At 45.1% G+C, this 12,449-nt stretch overlaps 1 protein-coding gene across 1 annotated transcript in view; it reads right to left on the minus strand.

The window, feature by feature from the left end:
* The window catches only part of RAB21 (RAB21, member RAS oncogene family), a 70,104-nt gene that overhangs the window by 16,235 nt on the left and 41,420 nt on the right, over window positions 1-12,449 (minus strand). Inside the window, exon 3 of the mRNA XM_029597176.1 lies at window positions 9,562-9,669. Coding sequence (XP_029453036.1) covers window positions 9,562-9,669 — 108 coding nt within the window. The remainder of the gene's footprint in view (window positions 1-9,561; window positions 9,670-12,449) is intronic.

The following is a 12,449-nucleotide window of genomic DNA, read 5'->3' on the forward strand; positions in this document are numbered from 1 at the left end:
AGTCTCCGGGTTATGCTGTCCCTTCGGAATTCTCTATCCTGGTGGGGGATCCTCTCTAATCTGAAGCAAGGGGTGTCGTTTCAATCTCCCCCTGTTCAGATAGTCCTCACCACAGATGCATTCAATCTAGGGTGGGGAGCCCATGTGGAAGGGCTCCACACCCATGGCCTGTGGTCCGCCCAGGAAGCACAATGCCAAATCAACTTTATGGAGCTCTAAGCTATTAGGTATGCTCTCTGGGCTTTCAGAGATCAGCTGACTGGCAAGGTGGTCCTGATCCAGACTGACAACCAGGTTGCGATGTGGTATAACAAGCAGGGTGCATGAGATTGTTCCTCCTCAATCAGAACACTGTTCAGATCTGGGTTTGGGCCTTGTCCCAGGGATTGGTGCTCCAAGTCATGTACCTGACTGGAACGGACATGATAGCGGACCAGATGAGTTGAGCTTTCAAGCCCAGTGAGTAGTCCCTGAACCAGGTGGTGGCGGATCTTTCGTTTTTGGGGAACTCCAGATGTGGATATGTTCACATCCTCCTGCAACAGCAAGGTGGCTCAGATCTGCTTCCTGTATCAAACAGATGGCACCCCCAGCCTCTGACATCTTTACCTGCAACTGGGGCCAGGGCCTTCTTCTGTACATGTATCCTCCGATCCCTCTAGTGATGAAGACTCTTGAAGTTTCAACAGGACTGGGGGACTATGATCCTCGTAGCCCTGCATTGGCCAAGGCAGGTCTAGTTCCTGCTCCTGTGGGATCTCTCCTTCCAGAAACTGATCAGCCTGGGGACTTACCTGGATCTCATTACTGAGGATTAAGGCAGGCTGTGGCATCCCAACCTCCGGGCCCTGTCTCATGGCATAGATGTTAAGAGTGATTCTGAGGCCCCTTGACCTCTCAGATGATGTATCTCGGGTCCTGGTGGCTTCCAGAAAGCCTTCCACTAGGAAGTCTTATGGGCTAAAGCGGAGGAGGTTTTCTGTGTGGTGTGAGAAACATGGCCTGGATCTCTTTTCTTGATCCACTCACAAGCTGCTTGATTACCTCTTCCACCATTCCACAGAGTTGGGTTTCATCTATGTCTATTTTGTTTTCATAATTCTATGTTACAAGACTGAAGAGGGACCCTGAGTGGATTAGGGCATGCTGAGCATGCTCAGTGAGCCAGTCAAAGTTCTAGAAACTTTGACAAGTTTTCTGTGCAGAGTTCCATCTGATAATGAAACCCATGTATGAGGGACCAACATCCTGCTGTCCTAGAATACCTGTTAAGAGATAAGCAACTTTGCTTTCCTTAGAGTTGATTATACCACATCTGATTGATGGGGTAGCTGTAGAGTACCAAAACTTGAAAATTTTTACACCCTACATTTAAAGGTCAAGTTTCTCTGCTACTGGGGTGCAGTTAACCAGATTTTCCCACATTCTTATTTGTAATTCTTGCAGGATTTGATGGCCTGGAAGAGCTGTTGGCTCCACTGGTGGTTTTGAATTTGAAGAAAAACATTTGTGCGAAAGGACAAAGACCTTCGCACAAATGATCGCAGGGCTTTTCCTAACTTGTCCAGAAACTTGAACTAGGAAGTTCTTCTGAAGAGGACAAGTGTTCTGGAAGTTCTGAAGGAGATTGGAGACCACACCTTGAATACTGTTTTGTAATTCTGGTTGCTGCATCTTAAGATATAGCTGCACTGGAGAAAGTACAGAGAAGGGCAACTAAAATGATAACAGGCATGGAACAGCTCCCCTATGAGGAAAGGCTTAAGAAGATAGGGCTGTTCAGCTTTGAGAAGAGATAGCTGGGGGTGGGGTGGGGTCAGAGATCTATAAAATCATGTAAAGACTTAAATTCACATTTATCTGTTCATTTACTCTTCTAGTTAATAGAAAGACTAGGGGGTACACCATGAAGTTAGTAACTAGTACATTTAAAACAAAATTGGAGGAAGTTCGCTCAATGCACAAGCAAGCTCTGGAATTCATTGCCAGAGGATGTGGTTAAGGCAGTTAGTGTAGTTGGGTTAAAAAAAAAGTTTGGCTAAGTTCATAAACTACTATTAATCAATAGGGAATATCCACTGCTTGTTGCAGGCATTGGTAGCATGAGATCTATTTAATGTATGGGTACTTGCCACATAGTTGTGACTTGGATTGGCCACTCTTGGAAACAGGATAATGGGCTTGATGGACACTTGGTCTAACCCAGTTTGGCATATTTTATGTTCTTCAGAGCAGATTCGATGACCATAGACTGATATGGAAGCTGATGCTTGTCAAAACAAAGCGCTTTTTGGATGAGAAACTGCTTCTGCCTTCCTGTTTATGGAGGCACTGAGGGGGCATGTTCCCATATCTGCATCAGCAGCTCCACAAGGATCTTGTATACTGGACTGCCACAATTTCCTTGGGAGGCTCCATGTACTGGAGGATATCTAGCATCTTGGGTAGGATATCCTTTGTCTAACTGAAAGGGGATGGCTTCTGCCATCAACCTAACAAACCCTGCGAAGGAGAGGTCCTCCAGTGAGTCTCCCTTATATCAGCTGAGGAGACTGAGGGAAGACCATCTGATGCATCGGTGACTGAAGTAAATGAGTAGTCATCACCCCACCCCCAAGGTCATGAGGGGCATAGTCATCACTTTCATCAACATACGATGGGCCCTGTGGTGCTTGGTCCCTGGCCAGCAGTATGGGAAACTGATGGAAGTGGCTGTGTTGGCCTGGACCCAGAGACAGTCCCCATCTTCACATGAGCATCCCCCTCTGGGGAATCAGGAATGACTACTGGATCAGCTGGTGGCACCTCTGATGCCTCACTGGGCATCGATGCCATCCCAGGCACCTGCACAGGCTGTGTCTGTTTCATGCCGATAAGTGTGTGAAGAGATTTGAGCAGGGGGCTTGAGGTAAGTTGGTGCCGGCCCCAGACACCATAGCCACCCGCACATGCTTCTCAAGCTCCTCCTCAAACATCATTAATTCCAAGACAGACAGGGAGCTAGGAAGAGTGGTCACATCCTCTTTGGACCCAAGAGAAAGATCTATGGTGGACATCTGGACTGAATGAGGTTGTGGCGAACCGCTGGGTATCATGAAGAATTGGTTGTCCTCCCCATGGGGTTGCTTCGGGGCGGTGGCAGTCTATGGCCAGCAGACAGACCATACCACTGCCCCAGGGAACAACAAATGAAAATAAATTTATTGAAAAACCTATCTAGGACAATAACAGATGGGAACCTCATATATGAGGTAGAAAGACATGAAAATCACAAATGTAAGCTTGAAAAAGGAGGAGAGGCTACTTTCACTGCAAATTCGAGCAAGACAAGGCTGCACAGAAAATAGACTAAGGGACCCCGCCGGATGTGTGATATAGTGGCATGCTGAGCATGCTCAGATATACTCAGTAAAAGTTCTAGAAGTTGACATTGTGTTTTCTGGGCCGGGCTATTGGATGAAGTCATCCTTGTGAAGACAGCCATCCTGCTTGCCTCTGAGAATAGCTTTCTATACTGCACTACAAATTAACTATTACTCAAAGACAGTGATTACATTGTTTTATCTGAACAAATGAAGTCTGTAGAATTGTAAAATATTTTACACAGAAATCTCTAGGAGTATAAAACAGGAGGGGGCTAAGCAAAACAGGTTATTACTGGTTTTGAACATGTCTATACTGCTTCAATATGTACACAGTGATGTACAGGCATATAGAGGAGGCAGGCTATAGGGAAACCAATCACAAAACACTGGGCCTGATGCAATAAGGTGTGCTCAGTTGAGTGCATTTTTAGCCAGTTAGACGCACATTTGTTGTGCACAAATAAACTTTACTCCCAATGCAGCAAGGGGATTTGCACACAGAATGTGCATGTAAAAAACTATGCACTACTTAGTGCCCTCACATGGGAATTCCATGCAAATGAAAGCATTAACTACTATCCCCCTCCCCCCCAATGCAGAGAGGTGCACTGGCTTAACTCATTTTCTTTGCGCTGGAAATTGTACTCCTAGTCTGAGGTGGAGTGAATTTTCCAGTGCTAATGTCAGGTTATGGGAAGAAGCTGGAGTTCAGGTGCGGGACCTATAGTCTACTTGTGCACAGAAAACGTGCTTTGAACACAAAATATTTTTTGCACATTAAATGCTGTGCGTTAAGCTTCTCTGCACATATTTTCTGCTTTGTATTTTTTTATTTTTTTTTTTTAAACACCCAATCAGCATACTATCTTCTTACTGCATTGGGAGTAAAAAAAAAGAAAGTTAGCTCGTGTTAAAACTATGCTGAAATTTAGTGCACAATTTAATGCTTAGCCTATTACATCAGTCCTATTGTTTTCAAGTCTAAAGAGCCCCAGGACTTTCCCAGTGGGTTTAAGAAAGATATGGAAGAAATACTGGTTACTAAGTGTGCAACAGCTCTACAATGAGCAGCGCTCCTTCACACAAAGGAGTCAAAATGAGGTGCTCAGAAGGGCACTGTTTTCTGGCTGATAATGCACTTATTGAATGGAATGATCCCGCAAAAGGTTATTCCCAGCTGCATCAAAGCCACCATCTAAAAAGTAAAAATATAGGAAGGCTCAGGCACCCTATAAAAATCTTCCAGCACCACGATTGTTTTTGGAAGTGTTCCCCACCCTGACCATTTTGGATTGTGTTTGCTTTCCTCTAGCAGGGATTTGGGAAATTTAGACCCGTGCACTTTCCCCAATGTATAGGTCAGCTGAATCACCACCCAGTACCAAGGACAGGATAGTCTTTGTAATAAGTGACAGTATATTGTCTTTAGGAAGAAAAGCATTTATTGGCCTTTAGATTTTGAAGTTAGATTTCTAGTAATGAATTGCTGGAAGCTGCACTAATGCCAGTTACCTCTAATAAGCTCTGATTTTTTTTTCTGTCACTTGGCAGCAAAGACTTGGGAGGTTGATCACCTTACACACAGGCCAATACAGTACAGTGCGCTCCGGAGCACACTGTTAATCTGTCCTTGGACCAGCGTTTTCCCTTACCCTTTATTCAGTAAGGGGCGGAAAACGCGCGTCCAACCCACCGCATCTAATAGCGCCCTCAACATGCAAATGCATGTTGATGGCCCTATTAGGTATTCGCGCACGATTCAGAAAGTAAAATGTGCAGCCAAGCCGCACATTTTACTTTCAGAAATGGGCACCGGGAAAGTGCACAGAAAAGCAGTAAAAACTGCTTTTCTGTGCACCTTCAGACTTAAAATCATGGCGATATTAAGTCGGAGGTCCGGAAGAGTAAAAAAAAAAAAAAAAAAAAAGTTAAAAAAAAATTTTGGAAGGCGGCTGTCGGGTTGGGAACCGGACGCTTAATTTTGCTGGCATCCGGTTTCCCAGCCCGCAGCTGTCAGAGGGCTCAAGAACAGACGCCAGCAAAATGGAGAGTCTGCTGTCAAACCCGCTGACAGCTGCCGCTCCTGTCAAAAAGGAGGCGCTAGTGTCCCTGGCGCCTCCTTTTGCCCGTTTTTACCGCCGGGCCTAATTTAAATACTGAATCGCGTGCACCGGCGAGTGGCCGGTGCATGTGCCGGGAGAGCGGGCGTTTGCTCGCTCTCCCGCAGACTTTACTGAATCGGCCTGACAAAGCATTAGCTCTCAAGGCCTTGTAAACCTCACACTTACAGGCTGATTCAGTAAAGTCAGCGGGAGAGCGGGCGAACAGCCACTCGCCGGTGCGCGCAATTCAGTATTTAAATTAGGCCCGGCGGTAAAAACGGGCAAAAGGAGGCACTAGGGACACTAGCATGTCCCTAGCGCCTTTTTGACAGGAGCGTCAGCTGTCAGGGATGCTGTTGGTATGAGGGCAGCCTGAATTTCACAGTGGGTGGTAGTTAGGAAGTTGGGTTTTTAAACTGGAAACAAATTACATAGGACAGACTGGCCAAAGACGGAATCTTGCCTGCCAGCCTTGTCAAGACAATTAGTTGCGAAGGTATGGAGAGTGCTCCATGTGGCAGCTCTACAGATGTCCGCGATAGGAACGGAATGGAGGTGTGCCACTGACGTTGCCATGGCTCTGACTAAGTGCATTTTCACGCGTCCCTGTAGAAGGCAGCCTGCTTGTTGGTAGCAGAAGATAATACAGTCCGCCAGCCAGATGGACAGGGTCTGCTTGCCCACCGAACTCCCAGTTTGGTTTTATCAAAGGAGAAAAAAAAGTTGGGTGGACTTCCTATAGGCTGTAGTGTGGTCCAAATAAAAGGCTAGTGCACGTTTACAGTCCAAGGAATGCAGTGCCTGCTCACCTGGGTGTGAGTAAGGCTTTGGGAAAAAGGTAGGATTGATTGAAGTGGAAGTCCGAAACTACCTTTGGCAGAAATTTAGGGTGAGTGTGGAGTACTACACGATCGTGGAGAAATTTGATATAAGGTGGGTATGTTACTAGTGCCGGTAGCTCACTGACCCTGCGAGCTGACGTTATAGCAACTAGAAAGATCACTTTCCAAGTGAGATGTCGGAGCTAGCAGGAGTGTAGTGGTTCAAACCAAGGTCACATGAGCCGTGCTAGTCAACATTGGAGGTCCCATGCCGCAATTGGGAGATGCAGTGGAAGCTTCAGCTGGAGCAAGCCTCTCAAAGTGCCCTATCAGGGGTTGCGCCGAAATCAGGGCATCTCCTACACCTTTGTGGTAAGCTGCTATGGCGCTTAAATGCACTCAGATGGAGGAAGATTGTAGGCCAGAATCCGAGAGGTGCCAGAGGTAGACCAGGAACCTCGTTGTGGGGCAGGAAAAGGGATCTATTTCCTTTGTCATGCACCACAAGGAGAATCTTTTCCACTTGGAACAATAAGATTTCCTAATAGAAGACTTCTGTGAAGCTATGAGGACCTGGGACACTTTGTTAGAAAGGTCAAGTGAATGCAGAATCAACCTTTCAACATCCATGCCGTCAGAGACAGGGCGTGTAGGTTCGGATGATGCAACAGTCTGTTCTGTGTTATTAGAGTTGGATCTGTGCCCAGGCGAATTGGTTGCTGGACTGAGAGGTCGCAGATGATGGGAAACCAAACCTGCTGCGGCCAGTAAGGGGTTATGAGAATCATTGTGCCCTGGTCTTTTCCTAACTTCACGAGAGTCTTGCTGATGAGTGGAATCGGAGGGTATGCGTATAGAAGACCTGTTGCCCACGAGTGGGCGAAGGCATCCCTTGGAAGTGTCTTGTGGCTGCGGAGTAGAGAGTAGAATTGGTCTACTTTGCGGTTGAAGCGACGCAAAGAGGTCTATATCTGCGGGCGGCCCCACTGGTGGAAAATTGAGTTTGCTACAGTGGGATCTAGAGACCATTTGTGGGGATGAAAGGTCCAGCTGAGATTGTCCACCACATCGTCCATGCCTGCCAGGTAGGTTGCCCTCAGTATCATGGCATGGAGAGAGCCCAGGCCCAGATGTGTGCCTCCTCCTGGCATGTAGGTAAGAGCCTGTACCCCCCTTGCTTGTTGAGGTACCACATCGCTACCTGGTTATCTGCTTGAATTAGGACTACCTTGTTGGACAGGCAATCTTGAAATGCGAATAGGGCATAGTGTATTGCCCTGAGCTCCAGAAAATTTATCTGGGGCTTTGCTTCCGCTGTGGTCCAGGTTCCCTAGGTCGACATGGGCTCCCCAACCCAGGTTGGAGGCATCTGTGGTTAATGTAATCTGAGGATCTGGAGGTTGAAAAGGTAGTCCTATTTGAGGACTGGACTCCTGCATCCACCAAGCTAGTGAGAGTCTAAGCTGGCTGGTAACGTGGACAATGTGGGACAAAGGTTGGTGTGATTGGGATTACTGGGATTTTAAAGTCCATTGTGTTACTCTCATGGCTAGTCGAGCCACTGGAGTGTAGAAGCCATGTGACCTAGTAAGGTTAGGTGACGAGCTGTAGTAGTGCGGCGAGCATGCACTGCTTTGGCTAAGGTTAACATGCATGGTCCTTTGGGAGGAACGCTCTGGCTTGAATGGTTTTTAGATCTGCTCCGATGAACGAGAGGGCATGTGACAGAATCAGATGTGAGGACTACCATTCTGCTTGTCCTGGGAGAAAGCTGTATATGCAGGTTTGTCTATATTCTCATACTGCCTCAGTATTTCCTTCCCTCAGTATTTTATGCCAATACTACTGCTGGAGAAATGCTTACACTTAGAGGAGCAGCAAGAGCAGAGGGGATCCTGGGATAAAGGAGGCATGGGAACTTTTAAGATGGGTACTGGTCTGCCAAGGCAGCACGAAGTGCTGTATCTGACCATCCTATAGGTCATATCAGAAGGTTTTACCACCATAAGCAACCAAAAATGAATACTAAACCTGCAAGGATGACACCAACTTCATAAGATGGATGCTACCATGCATGTTTCAACAGAAAAACAAGATGACAATGACAATACATGCCCAGGTTGTCTGATCTGCCCGTTTCCTTAAGGGCTATAGCTCATGTTTGTGGAAAGAAGCTAAGACTGCACAGGACAGGTCACAGAAGCGAGAACAAGCCAAACCTGCCTGGAGATGAAAAACTGCTTTTCTGTGAGCTGACTTGTTTGGATAAGCTCAGACACTGCAAGACAGCTTGTGGGTGAAGAGGTTGCAGGACCAAGATCAGATCCTTGTCTGGAGTCGCCATGCAGCAGTGACCCGACCCCTCCCCAATAGGAAAGCAGGGCCCGCAGTTTGAAATGGAGAAATGACCCCCATCCATCCAGCTGCCTGACTACACATGAGCTTCTTACATATTAATGCTTTGCCTGTTAAAAGCCGCCAGGGAGAGGCTTCAGCGGGCCCAGCAGCTGAAGATGACGCCCAAGCCCGCATCCCCCACACAATGAAGCATATTAGCTCCGGTGTCCTGCACATGCAAGCGGCCCTGATGTTACCTGGCTGTGTCTCAAACCTGTCTCTTCTTTAGGGCTCAAACCAGTCTTAGCCCAGCAAGTGACTAGAGCCAAGAACACCTGCTCCCTTCAGACTGTTTCAGGGTGAAACGGGAGGTAATCTCCTAAAGTTACTGGGTTGTTAACTAGTTACATTTATTAATATACCTTAAGCAAGTCGAGGTCTCTGATATGTTAAGTTTACCAATGATGTAGAGCTTTACTCCTCAGTATAAACCAATACTGAGCAGCAAGGACTGTAGAGATACGTCTTGTCTATTTTATTCTAACTGCTAAATCTGTCAGAAAAGTGACAAACAAAAGTGAAGAAAAACAAAAAAACCAACTATGGTTGTTTGAGTTATTCAGATTACATAGGTATAAGGAGGTGATGGGGTATTTGTCTAGACCCTACCTCCTCCTCACAGGTGTGGGGGAGAGGGGAAGAAAGTGTGCTAAAATCAGACAGATTACAGAACACCCTTATATTGCTTACAGTCCAGAGTCTTAAAGGTGTGCAGACCCAGAAGTATAAATTGGTCTCTGGTAGGGAAAAAAAACAAAAACCACACACTTTATAGCAGAGGGAAAAATAAAAACACAATCAATCCCTAGTGTGCTGTAAATAGCAAGCTGTAATCTGTTTACTTCTCTTGGGTAGACTGCTCAGTCATGGTCATACCTTCTGAAAAGAGTCTTCGTCTGTTACATCATATACTAAAATAGCTCCATTAGAATCTCTGTAGTAGATTGGACCCAGTGCATGGAATCTCTCTTGACCTGCTGTGTCCTGTATTGAAACAAGTTGTGATTAATTTTTGTTGTTTCAGATCTAGGGTTAAAAACAATTAAAACAAAAAAAAGGAAAAGCAGAACTTTGAGCAAGTGCACAAACAAGAAAAAGGTGTTTCAATTTAATCAGCAGAACAAAAGTCTGAGCAAAGAGATCCTGAATTTTATCGTTTCTGAAAAGAGGAATTCTTTGAAAGCCTCTCCAGTTATTTAGCTAAGTAAACAAGGATCAGGAGTGCTGTTGGTCAGTACCAATACATTTGTAATAAAACACATATCTTAAAATCAAAATAAATACAATCAAAAGAAGGACCTCAAAGTAATTAGATTGTTAACCTGGGGATAGAGAGAACATACTGGAAGTTCGGCATCTTTGAACTATAACACAATAAGAGAAAACAGGCCCTATCAGGGCTAGTTTGTTCTGGTCCTTGAGGGACACAAATTTGTCAGGTATCTCTGCATATGAAAGTTCCAAAAACCATCTTATTTTGCTGCTCCCCAAATCCTAACTAGTTTGCAGCCCTTATGGGTCAGAACAGAATAAGTCTGCATTAGAATATCAGGCAAGAGGAAAGGGGCATTAAACATTGCTCCTCCAAGGAATCCATGCAAAATTAACAATATGCTAAAACCTTACCAATGGACAAGTTAGCTTTAGCAACTAGAAGAAAAAGATACCATTTACTTTACGAAGCACAATATTACATACCAGTCACTGCTATATGGTCTAAAAGTAGCATTTCTATGCTAAATAGGACCAAAAAAAGAGTCCAACCAGTTCATGTATATCCATGTTCTCTTCTCAGATACGTTCAAAAACCCGTTGGATGAGAGAGAGTCCATACATATAAAAAAGAAAAACCCCACGAACCTACAAAAGCCCTAGGTGGTCAGAGCTACCTGTAACCATGAGTAAAAGTTCAGACACTAAAGCCCCAATTGTTCCCTGTAACTAAAGTGGAACCATTTTGTAAGTCACGAGGACACCAGATTTTGAACTCCAACACTGGTACTTGCTGTGGAAATAAAAAGGAGAGTCAAGAATGTCAGACCTTTCCTGCATGGGATCACCTGTAAGTGGAGTTTTGAGGAATGAATTGAGTTATTGCTATACAGAGGAGCTAATGGGGCTTCATAATGCCCGATTTTTTACAGCTAGATTGTTACTTGCAGCTGTGTCCAGCTGTTCTACAGGCCCATTTCTTGCATGTATGGATTCACTGACATCCAATGGGTGATTGAAGATATAGGACTGCGAAGATACAGAAAAGAGATAGACTTTGTACTGTTTGAATGTAAACTCTGAAAGGGGGGTGTTAGGCTGCAGGCCAGATTTAATAACGGTTTTCTCCCATTTTGAGCCTCTTGAGAAACATTTTTTTTTTTTTTTTTTTTGAAATTTAAGTTTTATTCATTTGAAATTACACATTCACAATAAACCATGCTAAGAAACAGAAATTATGTACCAACAAACATCTGTTCTGTACAACTATAAACATAAAGTTGATAGAAATCTACATTTGCTTGTGGAACAAGAAATCAGCAATGCAATGTAAAGGAAAAAATAGTGAATGTTCCCATTCCCCATTTCCCAACCCCCCCTCCCTTACCCTACCCCATATGACACAGTCTCCAGGTACACAACCAGAGAGAGTATGAAGCAAATAATTATGAGTTCAAAGCATGATGTATCTGCTATGCACCTTTTCATAAAGTTGTGGTATAATGTATAAACGGTTGCCATGTTTTTTGGAACGATGCCAGCCTTTTATGCTTATGAGCTGTCAAGGAAGCCAATCTATAATAAGCGTGCATCCTCGCTATAACCTTGTCGACACAGGGTATACAGGCCTTCTTCCAGTGCGTTCCAATTAAACTGCGCGCTGCAATAAAGATTTGTGCACATAGCTTGGCCTGAATATGAGAGATATCCTCTGGGTATATATTCAATAACGCCATAGGCGCTGAACAACTTATCGCCAGCCCTAACAATTTATTTACCCAGTCAAACACTGCGATCCAGAAAGGTTCAATAATGGGGCACGTCCACCAAATGTGGATATAAGTACCTTTCTGCCCACACTGACGCCAGCAGCGATCAGTCGCCCGCGGGTATATTTTGTGAAGCTTTTCGGGCGAAAGATGCCACCTGTAAAGCATTTTATAGCAATTTTCTTGCATGCCCGCTGATATGGAGCAGGTGCGGGCCAACTGCCAAGAGGCTCGCCAGCAATCAATATCCAAGCTAACACGTAAGTCCTTTTCCCATATAGCTCTATATTTACTCTGTCCACTAGTCGACGGAAAGAACAGCTGATACAGTTTGGAGAGAAACATTTTTTATATAGGGACCTTAACGTAGACCGGGGGGAGGGGACAAACTTCTACCTGTGGGCATCCTTACAGTCAGAAGTGATATAAGAAAATTATTCCTTACCTGCTAATTTTCGTTCCTGTAGTACTTAGGATCAGTCCAGACAGTGGGTTATGTCCCCCGTCCAGCAGATTGAGTCAGAGCAAACTTCGGAGGGTGCTGACATAAGCTGGTGCACCCTCCAGAGATCCTCAGTATCGAGAATATCAAAGCCAAGACAGAACACTTGACAAACAAAGAGAAGGATGGATCAAGCACCTTCAAAATTGAACCTATAGAAACGAACAACCAATGCAACTTGCAAAGAGAACTGTCGAAGCAATAAGAAGAACGGAACACAGACCGTAGAGTAGCGAGGGACAGGAGAGGAAACACGAGCAGGTGTCTGACCAAGACATAGC

This window comes from Rhinatrema bivittatum, chromosome 4, assembly GCF_901001135.1.
Source record: "Rhinatrema bivittatum chromosome 4, aRhiBiv1.1, whole genome shotgun sequence".
Lineage (NCBI taxonomy): Eukaryota > Metazoa > Chordata > Amphibia > Gymnophiona > Rhinatrematidae > Rhinatrema > Rhinatrema bivittatum.